Source organism: Parasteatoda tepidariorum, chromosome 5 (assembly GCF_982258835.1).
Source record: "Parasteatoda tepidariorum strain Cologne lab strain chromosome 5, Ptep-v5.0, whole genome shotgun sequence".
In the NCBI taxonomy this organism is placed as follows: Eukaryota; Metazoa; Arthropoda; class Arachnida; order Araneae; family Theridiidae; genus Parasteatoda; species Parasteatoda tepidariorum.
This window is the reverse complement of record NC_141759.1, coordinates 76,708,393-76,726,011: the sequence shown is the minus strand read 5'-3', so window position 1 is coordinate 76,726,011 and position 17,619 is coordinate 76,708,393. Positions and strand designations below refer to the sequence as shown.

The 17,619-nt window shown below is 31.0% G+C and overlaps 1 protein-coding gene across 1 annotated transcript; it reads right to left on the bottom strand.

The window, feature by feature from the left end:
* Positions 1-700: 700 nt before the first annotated feature.
* On the bottom strand, positions 701-14,541 carry LOC122270564 (uncharacterized). The gene is made up of 7 exons (XM_043048369.3): positions 14,152-14,541; positions 12,557-12,725; positions 10,952-11,137; positions 7,982-8,223; positions 6,114-6,320; positions 2,874-3,039; positions 701-903 (listed from the first exon to the last, which is right to left on the bottom strand). The coding sequence occupies exons 1-7, from the start codon at positions 14,309-14,311 to the stop codon at positions 792-794; spliced, it is 1,242 nt and encodes a 413-aa protein (XP_042904303.2). The 5' UTR covers positions 14,312-14,541; the 3' UTR covers positions 701-791.
* Positions 14,542-17,619: the final 3,078 nt, after the last annotated feature.

Sequence of the window (17,619 nt, the reverse complement as noted above, 5' to 3'; positions counted from 1 at the left end):
AGCACAACTTGCCCCAATTTTATGCAGTCCTCTATCCATACTGATACTATTTCTTTGTTTTATATTATTTTATTGCATAAAAAAATAAGACTCTCGTTCATATAATTGTCAATTAAAGATTGAAATGGGCTACAGGTGGTCCATAGAAGAACTCTTTATATCAATTCTAGATATGTTTCCATTAGCGTGTGCAACACCTCAGGCGAAACGCTGTGTGGGGAGTTATAGGAAAAGGAAGTACGTTAATTACTGCCTTGCTTTTCAACCCGATTTTTCATGTAACCAAATTTTTTATGTAATTTTTACATAGTAAATTTTATCTTTAGTATTATACGTGGATTTCCTTATGATAAAATTGTACACATTAAGAAAGTAAAGTTCTTAAAGCTATGGGCTATTTATTGCAGAAAATTATAGCACAAAATTATAGCACAAAATTTAATACTATAATTAATACCAGTAGAAAATTTTCAAAGTAGTACAACACTGCACTCAGAGAAAATATTCATAAAAAAATTCAAAAAATAATGTATAAATAATTTTTATTATTATTATTATTTTGAAAATATTTTTTTCTTTAACGTATTAGAAATTTTTTGCAAATAATTTTATTATAATTTAGCTAAACTTACTAAATTCTCAATACTTGACGAAAAAATAATTAAATTTTTAACGGTACATAAATTTTAAAACATAAAAATAACAATGATAAAAACGACACTTTATTTAAATTCATCCATAACATGATGCCATAAATACGATTTGTGCTGCTAAAATATTCCTAAATCTTCTTAAAAAGTTTGTATTATATCCAACACAGCAAAGAAGGTACATGAAATTCCACCAGCCATACCAACAAGAACGATCTGCAGCAGAAATATTTTTTCAATAAAGCTAACATTCCTGTAAGACATGACATAATTATATTATAAATTGGATGTTATGTAAATCAAAAATAGGAACTATTAACTTATTGTAACTATCAACATATGGATGGTGTTTTCTACACTAGGGAACGCTGCAAGCTCGGTACCGCCTAAATTTCTGGGTTACTGTTTCCATTGTATTTTAAAGCCATTTGACATCATTGTATTTTGAGATTCATGTAAACAATGTATTTGGTTACTTATTACTTGTGTTTATAATGCTAAAAGTGTTATCACTAACATAAGATGGTGCACAGCTTGCAACAAGAACAAACAGTAATAAACTTATTGAAAGAGGCCAAATCAAGACAGCCAAAAAAGCGAGTTATTCAAAATCTAGCAGCCATGTCACCTTTTTTCACTATATCTCTAAATAACTAAAACAAATTTACACTTAAAACTCCCCAGAATTACATAATAGCATTAATATCTTATGAAATACGACTGATTTGAACTCAGAAATTATCTAATTTATTTCTTTTATTGGAAACAAAATTATCCGTTTGAAAATATCGCCTTCCCAGAATAGCATGTAGTAAGCAGCTGCAAACTTTCTAACCGGAACTAGAGCAGGCATACAGCTCGAGATTGTTGTTGTTTACATTTCTACTGAAAACACCATCCATACGTTTTTCGGCAAGAGGTTTTTTTAGAAGATTTTAGAGCTAATTTTCTCTCTTTTAATATTTCAAAAATCCCTTAAAGTTTAGGTACTGGATAAGTGCCTCTCTTACTATTGCGATTGGTACATCCTTAAAAACAGGGATTTAAAAAAATCAATAAATAAATTAGGGGAATTAATCAGTTACGATTCATACGAATTTGTAGCCCAAAAGAGCAAAAGCATGAAATACGATGGTTCATATCGCATTTTGGTTCGCCAAAAACATGCACAGTTTTTCGAAGCGCTACTTGTTGAAACTATTTTATTTGTTATCAAGGTTGACACGGACTGGAAAATGTTAAATAGCGACAGACAAACTAAATGAAACTGAAATCGCTTCATCTATTTGTTACTACCAAAAATATTAAGAAAATATCATGGTAAAAACAGTGAACTTAATTCCTAAAATCAAAGTAACTTTTAAAAAAAAATTTCAGCATTTTGTAACATTTCTCCCTACTTCAAAATTTTTTCCAGTAGCAACTCTGGTTATAGAAATTAAAGATTAAATAAAATGTTTCTTTTTTTTAATTATATTTTAATAAGATGGTTACCGGTTCAGATCTTGTAGTAGAACTGTTTAGCGGAGAAATGTGTAATTATTTTGATAAATAGACTAACGCAGTGGACTGTGAATGTTGTTTTGTATAAAATGGCAACCACTTCAGACCTTGTTATAGAACTGTTTAACGGAAAAGTGTGTGGTTATTTTCATAAATAGACTAACGTACTGAGCTGTGAACATTACTTATTAGCTACCTTCTTATTTTAGCTACCTTAATTATTTTTCATAAAATGGCAACCACTTCAGATCTTATTATAAACCTTTTTAACGAAGAAGTATAAGGTTATTTAGTAAGGTTATTTATTGATAAATAGAGCAATGCTGTGGACTCTGTACGTTACTTTTCAATGAGCAATGTTTGTATCACTAAGCAGCTGTTTGTATGATAAAAATTTTTTAAATAATGTCCCCAGGACATTTTACGTCAAAATCAGCCGCAATATATTTTATGCAATGAATACTGTTTTTAATCTTTAACCCTGGTCCCTATACAAGATTATACTCGTAGACAATAGACAATATTGCAGTACCTTCTTTATATAGTAGTGCCTTTTTGTTCTAGACCGACAGGTGCGATTTAACGGGATACTTCTGCACATTATGTAGCGTTTTCTAAAATATCGCGTGTTTTGGTTTACGGTTTTCTTTCAATAAGCGTGATATAACGCAAGGAAAAAAAAACATAAATAAATAAACTAAATTTAAAAAGGAAACTTACTTTTTAATCAAATAATAGAATAGAGAAGGAAAGATAAATGTTAGCAAAGTTGTTGTAGATCCACCAACTAGATTCATCATTTTGTCAAAGTGTGGTATTGTATATCCTATAGTCACAACGAGGAATATAATGAAAGTGCGAATCAAACATCGTTTGTAGTTGAAAACTGAAATAATTAGAAGATATTGTAGCTCAGCACAGTTATAAAAGTGAACAACTAGAGTTTATTCAAGGTTTATTCAGTTTATTATAATTTGCACAAGTAAAAGCTGGAATTGAAACATTTATGAGTCTTATAATAAAAAGAAAAATTTAAATAGAAGCCATATTTATAGTTGTAATGATTAAATTAATATAGTCCAACTAATTTATAAAAGCGATATTATTAATTCACGTCATTTTAAGTTACAAGATGGCATTATTACGCTGGAATTTATGTGTAAAATAATTGTAAGATAACTGATAAATGATGAAAGAAAAACCAAGCATGTTACAGTAACTTAAAAAAAATAATAAAAGGGCAAAATTTTAAAATAAATTATTTTATTTCAATTTGAATGAAATGGTTAAAATTTGGACAAAAAAATAGTCTTATTCATATTTTTGATTGTTACCCATACCCAGTGAATAAAACCCCAAATTATATTGTTACTAATCTTGATTTTAAATTATTACTAGGAAATTTGATGTTTGTATGCTGTTGTCAACACTTAACACTATGTGTAGTAAAGTACCAACTTTTTCGTTTCAGTTACATATTGATACTTTTATAATTAGGAATAACTTACAAAACCTGATACTTCAAGTATCAGATACATATTTATCTTAATTTAGATCTTAAATAAAAATCTAGGTGAAAAATTAATTTGTTTATTTTTATTAGATCTAAAAAAATTAAATTCTATTAAAATTTATACAAATTAAATTTAAAAATTAAAAAAATTAAATTTTATACAAATTATAAATACAGAAATTAATTATAATGTTATACAGAACTTAAAAATAATTTGTTAAAAAATTGGCATACATAATATATTTTCATTGTCGTTACTTTCAATTAAGTTACAAAAATAAAATAAAAACATTAATATAACTATCACTGATTCATACATTAATAACAATCGAAAAATGAAATAATTGTAACTAAACAAAACTTTTAAGTTTGTTTTTTTCGGGATAATCTAACTCGCTGCTTCAGCTCATGCGAAACATATTTGGAATGAAATTGAAATTAATTGGTCTAATTAAAAATTTATTTAAGTAAAAAAAAAAATAATATTATATATTAACTTTAAAATAAATATTTGTGGAACTTCTTTTATAGTTTCTCAAGCTCAAACCAAATTAAAATTTCTAACGATTATTTTAATATAACAGGAAAATGTAATCTTGTAGAAATGTATTCATTTTGTAAATTTGTGACGAATCGAATGCGTATGAAATTTAAAAAATCAACTTCCTTTTATTAGTTGGAAAAAGGAATTGTTTTGGAATAATGAATCCGCAGTTACCGAATACATCCGGATCAACAGAGTAATCGTTTCAGCCAAGTTAGTACTCTGAAAATAATACAAGTAGATACAATGATACTACTTGTCCCTCAGTGATATTGATAAGCAGTTAGCCCTAAATGATACGATTTCAAATGAATCCAATATTTTAAAACAATCTTGGAGTTGCTTTAAAATAGCGCTGCCATCTAGAGGCATAAGATATAAAAGTTATTTTTCATTTAAAGTGCTAAGTACCTTTAATTACTTAGTACAAAATATCAGATTCACTGATACAGATCCATTTCTACTATGCAACAAATACTTTAAATAGCAGAAAACACCTTATTTTGCCCATAAAACGATTTTACATAAATTTGATCGGGGATCGATCCTCAATGGCGGCTTGAAGCCCACTCTGATTCAGATCGACGGGTACCAGCTTGTTTGGGAAGGAAAATGGTGAACTGCGTTCAGTAATTGCTGCAATTATACCCACCTACTCTTAATAGTGTACGAATTGCGTTACTAGCAGATGTGTGATAATTTACCAAAGTGTTCAATATACACTGGATAGAGCCATCTTTCCGATTCTCGTCGACATATGAGGGTGCAATTTATAACAATCAAACGTTATCATGGAAATAAGCTTCTACCTGACCAAGAATAATGTCTCGAAACATATTATGCCAGGATTAAATTTCAGGAATTGGAGTTAGGATTAGATTTACAACTAGAATATAATATATAAACTTCTTATATTGCATTTATGTATTATGTATGGCACTTAACTTTAAAAAATTACAGTGTAAGGTATATAGAGCAAATGTATATACCTGACAATGGCATTTGATCGTACAGAAAATTTAAAATAGCGGCTTTCAAATAAATCACAAATTTATCTGAAAGCTCCTTAACTTTAGCCCCTTGTCACAATAAAAAGAGCAAAAAAAAATTATAGTTTAAACACAGTTTTTATTTCAAAATTTCAGAAAAAAATTACTATAAGTATAAAATTACTATTAATTGAAAACTTCGTAATTGACGAAAAATTGAGGGAACACTAATTGACGTATCACTACAACCTTGTTAATAGCGACATTGTTAGCGTGACCACGATCTTATCAGAAAATGTTTTACTGCATAATTGAAGGATGGTGACAAGGTTTGCTTTGAGTGCATTCACCAACCTTTCAGAATATGGAATGAGATATTAGAAGCGCAGTCCACCAGGCTTTAAAAAACCATTAGCGCAATCTGCTATCAACGTGTGGAAATAAAGTTGACTTGATGACCGAATTGCCACCATCATGCCGTTAGTCACTTCCATTGTCCCTTGTCCTACAACAGGCTGTGGTGAGAATGCTTTACTTTTTACTTCGATTTGAATGGAAATGTTTGGTTTCGGACAAAGAATAGTTTTATACATATTTTCAGTTGTTACCAGCGGATAGAACTCTACCTTACGTCATGATATTAAATGGTATATGTCATGATATTAAATGGTTACTATGAATTTTGATGTCTGTATGCTGCCGTCAACATATTAAAAAAAAAACATGGTTTTTATTAAATTTCTTTAGGGTTGAATAAAATTCATGCAAAAGTGGTCAAAACTAAAAAAAAAAAAACTAATTCAACAATAATTTCAAGCCTTAAATTTAATGGTTTACAAATGGTTACTAAATTTAATGGCTTAATAATACAAGTTTAACAGCAAGCCTGCCCCTTAAAAATTTTGTTTACAAACCTGAAGGCACATTAAGAGCCTCTTCGATCTCCTGTACGACTGGATTAATTCCTAGAAGAATGGCCAAGAAAGTGTGGATGGCCAAACATACTTCGATGAAGGTTCTGAGGCTTCCTTTACTCAGAGAAAAGATCAAATTCGGAGCCACATCCGATCCATATACCATGTATCCAGTCACAGTGACAGGTATATACAAGATGAGGAGCGCTGAAATATGGAGTAAAGCATGCATAGGCAACTGCTTTATACATAAGATACAGTAATTCCTTAATACATCGCTCAATCGCTTATTTGATGGTATTCATATTTTTATTATTAAACTATGGTTTATTAATCTATGATGAGATACGGAAGCGTTTGTGTGTCTGTCCATCTGTGTACCTCTCTTTTATCTCAAGAACCCTTTTTGTTAGAATGCTGAAAATTCAAATTTAAGTCATCAATCTTAAATACACTTTTAAAAAAATTAGTTTGTACGGAAGGGACGAGGGAAAGTGAAAGTTCCTCACACGCTTTTTTTCAATTCAAACTGCACTCATTTTTTCTTTTTAATTGCTTAAAAAATAATATCAGTTATGTTTACTAGATTACAGTTGTATTTTTTTTAAGGAAAATAGTTCCACCGAAAGCTTTTTACACATTGTTTAATACTTATTTATCTTTCATTATTTTATATCAGGTAAACACGGGTGAAATCAAATCACGTGTGGACGACGTATCGAAATTAGTATTCTGAAAATTGTCTGAAATCAAGGCGTACTTACTTTAGTTACAGTCTCTATAATTCTAAATAATGGGTAATGGACGGTGTTTTCTACACTAGGGAACGCTGCAAGCTCGGTACCGCCTAAATTTCCGGATTACTGTTTCCGTTGTATTTTAAAGCCATTTGGCATCGTTGTGTTTTGAGATTCTTGCAAACAATGTATTTGATTACTTATTACTTGTGTTTACAATGCTAACAATACTTGTGTTTACAATGCTCAAAGTGTTAATACTAACGTAAGATGGTGCACAGATTGCAACAAGAACAAACAGTAATAAACTTATGGAAAAAGGCCAAATCAAGACTGCCAAAAAAGCGAGTTATTCAAAATCTAGCAACCATGTCACCTTTTTTAATAATAAATAACAAAATAACTAAAACAAATTTTCACTCCAAACTTCCCAGAATTACAAAATAACATTAATATCTTATGAAATACGGCAGATTTGAGCTCAGAAATTATCTAATTTATTTCTTTTATTGAAAACAAAATTATCCGTTTGAAAACATCGCCTATCAGAATAACATGTAGTAAGCAGCTGCAAACTTTTTAACCGGAACTAGAGTAGGTGCCGAGCTCGAGATTGTTATTATTTACATTTCTACTGAAAACACCATCCATAGTTTACTATCGGGGACCCCTCTTTATGTTTGTGGATTTAAAAATAAACCAATATATATGAATAATAAACCAAGAATTAATCGTATAATGGTAAATAAAAATTGCGGTCAAAAATTTCTTTTGATGAGTTTAATTTATCAAAATGTGTCTGCTTAATCTAATAATATAAAATCACGGAAAAGGTAACAGGCAATAGAAAAAGGAAAATATTTTAATTGTTTTATAGTGCCTTTCAATTTTGTGTATACTTGAGTAGGTGTCGAAGTCGTAGGCTGAACAAGATCAGTGTTTCATCATCATTCAATCTATTTCCGTTTTCACTGTTCCCATTGGACAGTAAAGAAATTGTACAAGTAAAGAAATGACGTTATCTCAGACATCTCTATTAATCAATTCGTTGATATTTTACGATTTTTTTAAAAATCCTGTACAAAGAGCGAGTATTCAGCTGGTATTAAAAAATGTTACGTTGTTACTCACTGATGAAGCTGAGAATTGAAGCTTTATTAAATTGTTGCTTGCACCTCATATCATTTTGCACTGTGACATAGAAAAATATTCCTCCAAAGGCGAACAGCATAGTTCCAAATGACATCGATATCGAGGAAATTGTTGGTGGTTCCCAGTTCACGGTTTCTGTCTTTAAAAGATCCAACACGATACCTACAATCATGGCCAAGCAAGCGGCGAGTATAGACAGCATAGCCCCCAAGCCGGCAAATCTATTGAGAAAGAAAAAGAGAGACAAATTGAATTAGTTGCTCTTGAAAGTCAGACAGGAATTTTTTTCCTAGAGTAGTATTAAAAACTACACAGTGTTGATTTGAACGAAATTTGAATGTCACAAAATACAAATACTTTGCAAGGAATTTGAAAATTTCTTTTCCGTCCTTTAGATAAAAGTATGCGTTTCTGTATAAGCTAAAGGTGTTTAATTCATACATCGAAACCGAAATGGTCCAGTAAGCGAAAAGTTGCCAAAAAAAATTGCCAAACTTCCTGTGAATTTTCCGAAATCTCGCTTACTAATGCCTCTAGTGCTTTGGGAAGGTAATAAAGGCTTTCGTCACCAAATATGCCTCCAAAGTAGCTAAGATTTCCTAGTTGGCGATGGTTCCTCAGTTAATGAGGGAGTTTCTAGAGCACACGACCTGTAAGTCGTGTACTGTAAAAATACGCAAAGTCACCAAACCAATTGGGAAATGATTTGGAAATGGTTATGATGATTTGAAATTTTGGCCGACCGATCTGTGTGGGGTTCAGGGAACTGACATGGTATCAGAAAGGTTCTGGGTTCGAATCTTGGGCAAAGGCATGAAGGTTCTTTCCTTCTCTACACGATCTGTCCTTTCTGTGAGAGCAACTTTGGCCCACCTAATATTGTGCTCCTGAAAGAGTGGCCAACAAATCTGCCCTTCAGATGCCTGTATGACGAAAGGTCATTCTCCAGGCGGGCATTGGAGAAAAAAATTGGAATTTGGAGATATGATGCGTGGTAAACAAAAGTAATTACAGATTCGGGTGCGTACATATTATTCCGACGACCATTTTTGCCAAATCTAAAAATAAAATTGAACGTGGTTCAAACTTAAATATTTTCTCAATTTTTGCATGCAATAAGTTATATTTGTATTTCGTTTATTTTTATTTCTTTATAATCAATTACAATGTGAAAATATATTTGAAAGATACCAAAATGCTTCAGACGTAGTGTGACCAAAAATGTGAGACGATATAATACGTAAGGTACCCAGATTCGCTATTTTCAGTCAAAAATATACAAAAAACACACATTTTTATCTAACACGTATTTTCATGTTTTACAGGCTGGCGATAAATAGTTAATGTCCATACATAATCGCAACTTTTTAAAATCTAAGTATTCAGCAGATGAAAATTTCAGTTAATTTAAACATTAATATAATACCACTTACCAGCAGAAAGTTCTTTTCCTATTCAAAATATACAATTCGGAAGAAATAAGTTTATTTGTTTATTAATATTTAGTGGAAGTTTGTTTTCCGTCAGAACTTGAAGTCCTTATCGCTTGATTTTTAGGTGACCTGTGTACATTTGTACATTGTGGGGGCCAAAATTACTCCAAAAGACACTTTATGAATTAAAAATTGAATGTTAAAGCATAAAGTTTGTTCAGCACTATGTAGAAGTCCTGCTTCCTTCCTTCCTTCACTTTAATGTGGGAAAGAAGAGAGAAAAAAATCTTACCGCGAATATATGTATATGTAACGACACCTCATATATTCGCCTCAAATATATGAAGTCTCGTTTCTCTAGCACGATAACTTTTCTTGCATCGCTTTGCCAACCAGTACTGATCTAGCCAGTTAGATCTAGTATCCTTTAATTGAAACCAGTTCTTTTTTCTAAAATAGAAAAAAGTAGTACCACACATGCTCCATTATTAGTATTTATTTTGTAAGAACAAAATAGTTATATTTACCTCAATATATCAATGGTATAAATATTTATAATCAAGTCGAAAGCCAAAGCACAGTGCATTTTGAAAGCTAAAGTGGTAAGTATTAGAACGGAACATCCACTTTCTTCGTATTGGTGCTTGACATACATGTCACTTTTTGGGGTCAGACATTGATGGGTTAAATCAAGTTTTTTCCAGTGACTTGGCACAATGTTTCGATTCGAATCCCTATAGAATTTTATTCCGCATTCTGGTAAAAAGTTGGCAACTATGATAGTCAATTAGGGATTTTTACAGGTCTTAATTTAACCCCTTAACACCCAGTCCAAGCTTTATATATTAACCCAATAGGTGCATAGAGGTAATATATTCATTTTAAAACAAGTTCAAACTGAGTAAAAATTTTATTCTCTAAAAGCTACCATTTTAATATAAAAAATATCAATTACAAACATAAAATTAGATCTTGAATTAAATAATGAAGGAGCAGATAGCCCTTTGGGCTAGGTAATCCGAGTACAAAGCTTTAATCTTAAATTTAATGATGTACTCTAGTGCGTATGGATCATCATTAATTTCCTGCAATATTATTTACATCAAAATAACTTTCACTAATAAACACATTTTAGGTTTTGAGTTATTTATACAAGAAAAAACAAGTACTTTCAATTTGCATCAGATCTTTCTAGGATTAAAAAAAAAGTCCAAGTATTTTCAAACGTCCAAATATTGCCAAAAGCCTATAAATAGGCTTTTGGCAATATTGAGGAAAAAGTGCGAATTCTCACTGTATTACTCCAATCCCTTCAAATGTAACAAAATTTATTATCCTCTTTTTTTTTCCTTTTTTTTTTTTACTCCTTTTAAGACCTGATGCAATTTGAAAGTATGTATTTTTTCTTGTATAAATAGCTTTATATTATTTATATAGTATTATAGCTCATTATTGCCAGAAAAAGCATGAAAATTAGCCGTTATGGAATTTGAAACAAGAAACAATGAGTACTTACTTAAATTTTTCAATGCTCCCAAACCAAGTGAGAGGACACAAAATGGTCCCCAAAATAATTATCCAGGTTTTGTATCCCAAGGAGAAATATTCTTCACACATAGACTGACCAACTTGTGCCGATACAAGAAGATACACAACCGAAACTCCGACAGCAGTTGTGTGCAAAGTTCCGGTAACTACATATCTATCAACGAAAGAACAAAAGGAAAAGAAAAATCATTTTTAGACAAGAGATATATCGTGAAATACCGATATTTATAGAGTCGTGATAACTGTGTAATAAGATATCTCCAAATCCTGAATACAATGTTTTAATATCGAGTGCACGATAATTATAAGCTACGATAATATCGCGATAATTAACAACAAAAATATCGTTCTTTTAATTACAGATATCTTATTTTTTATAATTTTAACTTAGTTTGTCATTGATTAAAATATTCTTTTAAGCTTTAACCTTCAACGCCCGATGATGAGACCAAGAAAACAGTAATCATTTTGTTTTGGTGAATAGGTTACATCATTGTTTCCCAAAGTGCGGTACACGTACCCCCAGGGGTACGGGAGCTGTTCAGCTGGGGTACGCGTTCTTATGCAACATATCTTGCAACTAACGAAAATTTCACAAAATTTTATTTAAAACCAAAGCTAGCCATGAAAATTGACGATTACGTATTTTTCTATTGACAATTTTTTGCAGAGTTAACAGTTAATAATTAAGGGTATCAATAGCCAGTTGTGATTTTTAACTTTTGGGCAATTTGTTTACAGTAAAAAAAAACATTCATTTTGTATTAGTGGTACACAGCATTACGAAAAATTTAGAAAGGGTACACAAAAGTCATGAGTGTGGGAAACACTGGGTTACATGAATACAGGATGTTTCGTGGCCACTCCCCCTAATATCCTTGTCAAATATGAAGTCAATTAAAAAAATATAGAGTCACAAATTAATTAAACGAAGAAGAAACAAATACACTAATCGGAATCTAGCAAACCACTACAAAGGAAGGCTGGACTGCAAGCATCAAAACTCATTAGATTACCTGATAAAACTAGAGATGTTTCTAGTTTTCACATTTCAACTCTTTTTAGATCTCCGGCAATCTAACAGGCTTTGAGGTTTTCAGTCCCTGCTTTATCAGTATAGATTCGTTAAATTTCGATAACGTTTTTTTTTTCTACACTAAAAATATAAATTTGCAAACCTTTTTGAAATATTATTTTATAACTGGCATTTACCGAATTTCTTGTCAATGTGGTCTTGCGTACATTGAAAAAACTAAACACATAAACTTCGACTTAAAGAACACGAAGGATATGCCCAAAATCAGGAGATAAACCGATCTTCCATAGCTCTACATAGTTGGAATTCTAATCACGAGTTTGAGTTTTCTTTTGCTAAAATCATTCAACACTGCTATTCATCAACTGAAATTAATTTTTGGGTGTCATTCCATATTTCGAATAATTTAGTTAAGGATCTTTCTAATATCCAACCGCTGTTTTATCACATCGTTGCCAAGGCGACGAAGTGACTGTGACCTTGATATGCAAATTTTCTTTACAAGGAATATAATATATTTTGCACTTTAAAATTTACCTCATCCAGCCTCCAGCGGCCCTCATTCCAATGGCTGGATATGGATAACGAAATTTTCCTCTGTATTCTTCCCACTGCCTTTCCATGATGAGCCATGTTTCACCCAGTATTATGGAACTATAGCAACTATTTAAACTCGCCAATGCTATCAATGCGATGCCAAACCATCCTGAAATATAGGGTATCTTAAAATTCATACAAGTAATTTTGATAGAAAACATAGATACTTAAAATTTATAATCTATTTATATTTTCAATGAATGTTTCTCGTTCAAGGCTTGGATGTTAAGGACTTAATGGCAAAAACCCGAAACTTTCCAAAAAAAAAAAAAAAAAAAAAAGGTCTTACGGTGTTAAATTGCACTATGTGGGCCACTAGTTCTGATCATCTAAGCGGGCGATCATCTGACACCAAGAGCAAGGAATAATCAATATTGCTCTAAACATTACTCAACAATAAAAACGCGTTGTTCTTTCGATAAGTGCTCAAACCTTGAACTGTCAATTGTCCCAGTCCCACGGTCTTACTTGACTCGTTGGCATACAGTAGAAATGGCGCAAAATTCAAATCTTGCATGAATTTTTGGACATGCTTGAGTCAAAAATGTTTATTCTAATTCTGATCTTCAAATTGTGACATGGTTTCCTATCAGTTTTAGAGGAGGGGGAGGAATTCCTACAGGTTGTGCAAGAAAATTTTTACAAAATTCAAGACAGTGTTTTTTCTGAATTATGTGACTTTACGTAAAATAAATGCAACAAGATTACAGATTAATGTGTACAAGAACAAATTGAATTATTCAACCACGACACGTTGGCAAGTGCAAAGTGAGCCTTTAGGCGAGCCAGTAGAATGTATTCAAGCAAAAAGAACGTAGAAGGAATGGAAAGAAGTTGAAGAGTAAGAGAGTCAGGGGAAAGTGAATATATAGAATATACTTATTTGGAAAATTGTAGGAAATAAAAGAATAAAAAATCTAACTTATATAATGAGTTTTCTATTGCAGTGTACCAAAGTATTGGAATGATTTGTTAGTTTGGAATATTCGCGGAAAGAAATAAGTTCAGATTTCCTGCGCTTTAAAGTTCGCTCACCTATAAAAAGTGAACTCTTCCACTAAGCTTTCCCGCCACCCAACTTGTCGTGGTTGAATAATAACAGATATGATGTTATTATTTACTTTAAACTTGATAGATTATATACTGATACCGTAAATTTTAAGATTGGTCATTTTCCAGCTTTGGAATTTACAATATTTCTTGACTTTATTGATCAAATATTTTTAAAGTTCCTCGAGAGCCATTATGTACTTGATTAGACACCAGGGGGTATATTATTAGCACATGAAAACTTAAGATATTGTTTCAACAAATAAATGCTACTAATGAAGAATTAGTGTTAACACTTTTTGCGTTTTTGTAAATCAAATTAAATTTTAAATGGGGACTTAGCACAAATGCGTCCATAATAATACGTAAGCATTTCGAGATAGCGATGGCACATAACTTTTTTAAACCTTTCATTACATCTAATACAATGAATAACAATGGAGAATAGTTTTAATTGTCTTAACTCGAGTAAAATGTAAACTTACCTGTTCCCGCTAAAGCATGTGGCAAGGCCAAAAGTCCAAGACCAGCATTAAATGAAATCATAAAAACAGCTGCAGTCCATAATGAATATCCTTTCTCAGATGAAATATCTTTATCAACTTTTTCTAACGCAATCACTTCTTTAATTTTTTCAGAGGTCATCGTAAATTTTTTTTCCCGATTCCTAAAAAATATATAACTTCTAAAAAATATTAAAATGACTCAAGTAAATTTTTTTTCTGTTATCAACAGACAAGCAAATTCATTATTTTTTTTATTTTTTTTGCTTGCATATACTTTTTGTGTATAAATTAGGAAATGTTTTTGTATGTTAAGCACTAGAAATCAACAAACACTCTTTTCGAATATTTTTAGTAAAAAGAACATCTCTTAGATATGAAGTTACAAAATGAGAAAGAACAAATTTCCTATGCATATGAAATTACAACATATTTAAGATACCGTCATCATAAAATATATGACTTCCACTGAAGATGCTTTTATAGCTGTTGTTAGAGAAATGATAAAAAAATAAACTTTTTTTCTATAAATACTATAGATGAACTACTTTCACGAAAAACATATTCGACGTTAAAATAAAAGTCTCGTTATGTATTCATAATGCGTTAAAAAACAGAGTACTCTATTTTAGTTCCACAAATTTTAAACACTAATAAATGATTTTTAAACAGGAATATTCATCTAGTTTGTAGACATACATCTAATAGATTTTACTTGAGAAAAAATTGTCTTTACATTATTTTAGGAAAGTTCATTGTTACCGTATTTCATTTTTAGTTAGTTTTGGTTTTTCTTATTTGAGAATTTCGATTTACTAATCAACTAAATAGGCGCCAAAATTCCCATTTTAATTATTTTTATTTTATTTTTTGGTAGTTCATGTTACCGTATTTTATTTTTGGATATTTTAAATTTATTCATTTGAGAGTTTCGATTTACTAATTAACTAGAGAGGCGCCAATGTTCTCATTTTAATTATTTTTACTTAATTTTTTGGTAGTTCATGCTATTGTATTTCGTTTTTGGATAGTTCGTTTGGATAGTTGGAATGTTCCCATTTTTATATACTTACAATAATCATGAAATACACTTTTTTTTTTATCAAAGATTTCCCCCTATGGTATTGAAATTTTTCTAGCAACACTTAAATGGCTTATTGAGAAACTGTGATCAGTCACTAAAATATATTATAAAAAAAAAATCCGAAAGCGGAATTTACGGAATGAATCTGCAGCACTGTCCTTTATAAATCGAAATTCGTCACACAAAATAATTGTAATATTTCAGCCTAATCTACCCAGCAAAATTTGAAAATATAGGTTCCTTAAAAATTATGTATAAAAACTTTATGTTGTTTAAATTCATGTTGAGTTTTATCAAATAATACTAAATGGAATAAATCTCTATACAGTTAAACCTGAAAAATAGAAAGAAAAAAAAATAATTTCTGTTCTTTGCTTTTCTCAGCTCCGCTGTTTTTTAAAATTTTTATTTGAAACAAATTTAAAGATGGCAATAATCTGAGTTTCGCTGCAGTCTTAGAGGATTTTTACCGCCGTGTATAGTAAAGATATGCCTCAGTGAAAATAACACAAATTGTCTTTTGTACTTCCAAGTATCCGATATGATAAATACATTTTATGATAAATACATATTATTATACTATTTATTGATTATTAATTTATTTTTCCTGACTTGTGGTTGATACAATTAAAAATATATACATAGAAAACAAACCTTAAATAGTCTTGAAATAAAAATTTACAGAAGATTCATCCTTGTAGAAGAAAACATTTTCCAGTAATTGTGAAACAATGATAAGTCACCGTGAGATATCGCATTATAGCCATGTCTCACAATTAAAGCCGTCGCAAAATTAGATCAAATGGGCTGATCACGAAAATTTGGACCTTAACCTCCATGTATGAGTGTATTTTTAGTATTATTTCATTTCTAATGTTCGTTTATATATTATATTTTTTCACCGTATATGTTTAAAATATTGATAAGTTGTGGCAGCCATGGATATTTTACTTTTGAAATGAAAGCAGAAATGAAAAATTTTTACTATCAGCATTTTATATTTTCTGAAACGCAACAGCTCTATTTAAAATAGTACTCCAAGTTCAATGCACATAACCTGTGTTTTTATTCATTTATTATTGTTAATAATAAATGAATAAAAACACAGAAAGGAAATAGATTTGAAAAATTTGTGGTATAATTAGCGTACCTTTAACACAAAAAGCAGGACTATTTTGGTCCCTTTTATTTTTTATTGCTCTGACATTCAAAAACTAGCTTACTGAAGTATTTTTATTTTATAACAGCCGTTGAACTGTGGACCCAATTTCGGGTTTACGACTACAAATGTTCAACTGCGTAGCCTTGAAATTTTGAACTTAATCCAGAAGACGATGGAACTTCTGGATCAAGTATTGGGAGAAATTTGCCTCCGTGAAAGACTTTTTGATGGAACTAACCTGCACTTGCTTTGCATGGAGAAGAAAACCATGAAAACCTCCCACAGTTAGCCTGACGGCAAGAGGACTCTAAATCGTGATTCGTCGACCACTGAGGATATTTTAAGCCAGCACTGTGGTTGGGGCGAGTCGGGTGCAGAATTTGAATCTACCAGCTGTCGCTGGGATCGAATCCGGTTCACCGCATTGGGGGGCGAGCGCTCTACCCCCTGAGACATCACGGCTCTTTACTGTAGTATTGAGTATTTCTGACTTTTCACAATTAGACCCCCATTAAGTACCAATTTAACCATTATCGTATTAGTCTTATAGAAACGTACTGTGCACTCCAAAAAAAAAAAAAAAAAGCCTAAATAACATTTGATTTAATGATCGGATTTTCACGTTTTAAGACTCCGTTTAATGATTCAAAGGGTGACCCAGATATGCTAATCAATTAGTGCAGACGATATTTTAAGTCACGAAATCAGACACAAAAGTGCACTTTCTCTGAATAAACATATTTTTTTAATGGATTCGGGCTTCAGACTCTCAAAATACAGCGGGTAGCTGCTATATGGGAACTATGGTCCCCATAGTTTGGTCAGGAGAGAGGTACAACTTTTTAAGCGAATTGAAAAATTTTTGCACGCACTTATAAAATTCTATTATCCAAAGAATAATTCGATACAAAAATAACATTTATTATATATTTATTACTTTACTTAATAACAGTCGAAACAAATTTTGAATTGTAAGGTATACAATTTTTTACATCACTTTAAAATATGTAATTTTGCATGGAAAAATATAAAATTTGAGCGAAATCGGTTGAATAGTTCTTGAGAAATTTAATTTTAAATATCCGATTTCTATAAAATTCTCCGCTCTCCTGGCCCAGCTATTGGGACCGTATTTCCCGAATTTGCCACCGATATTTTGGGGGTCAGAAGCCCGATTCCGTCAACAACGAAAAAAGGGATGTTT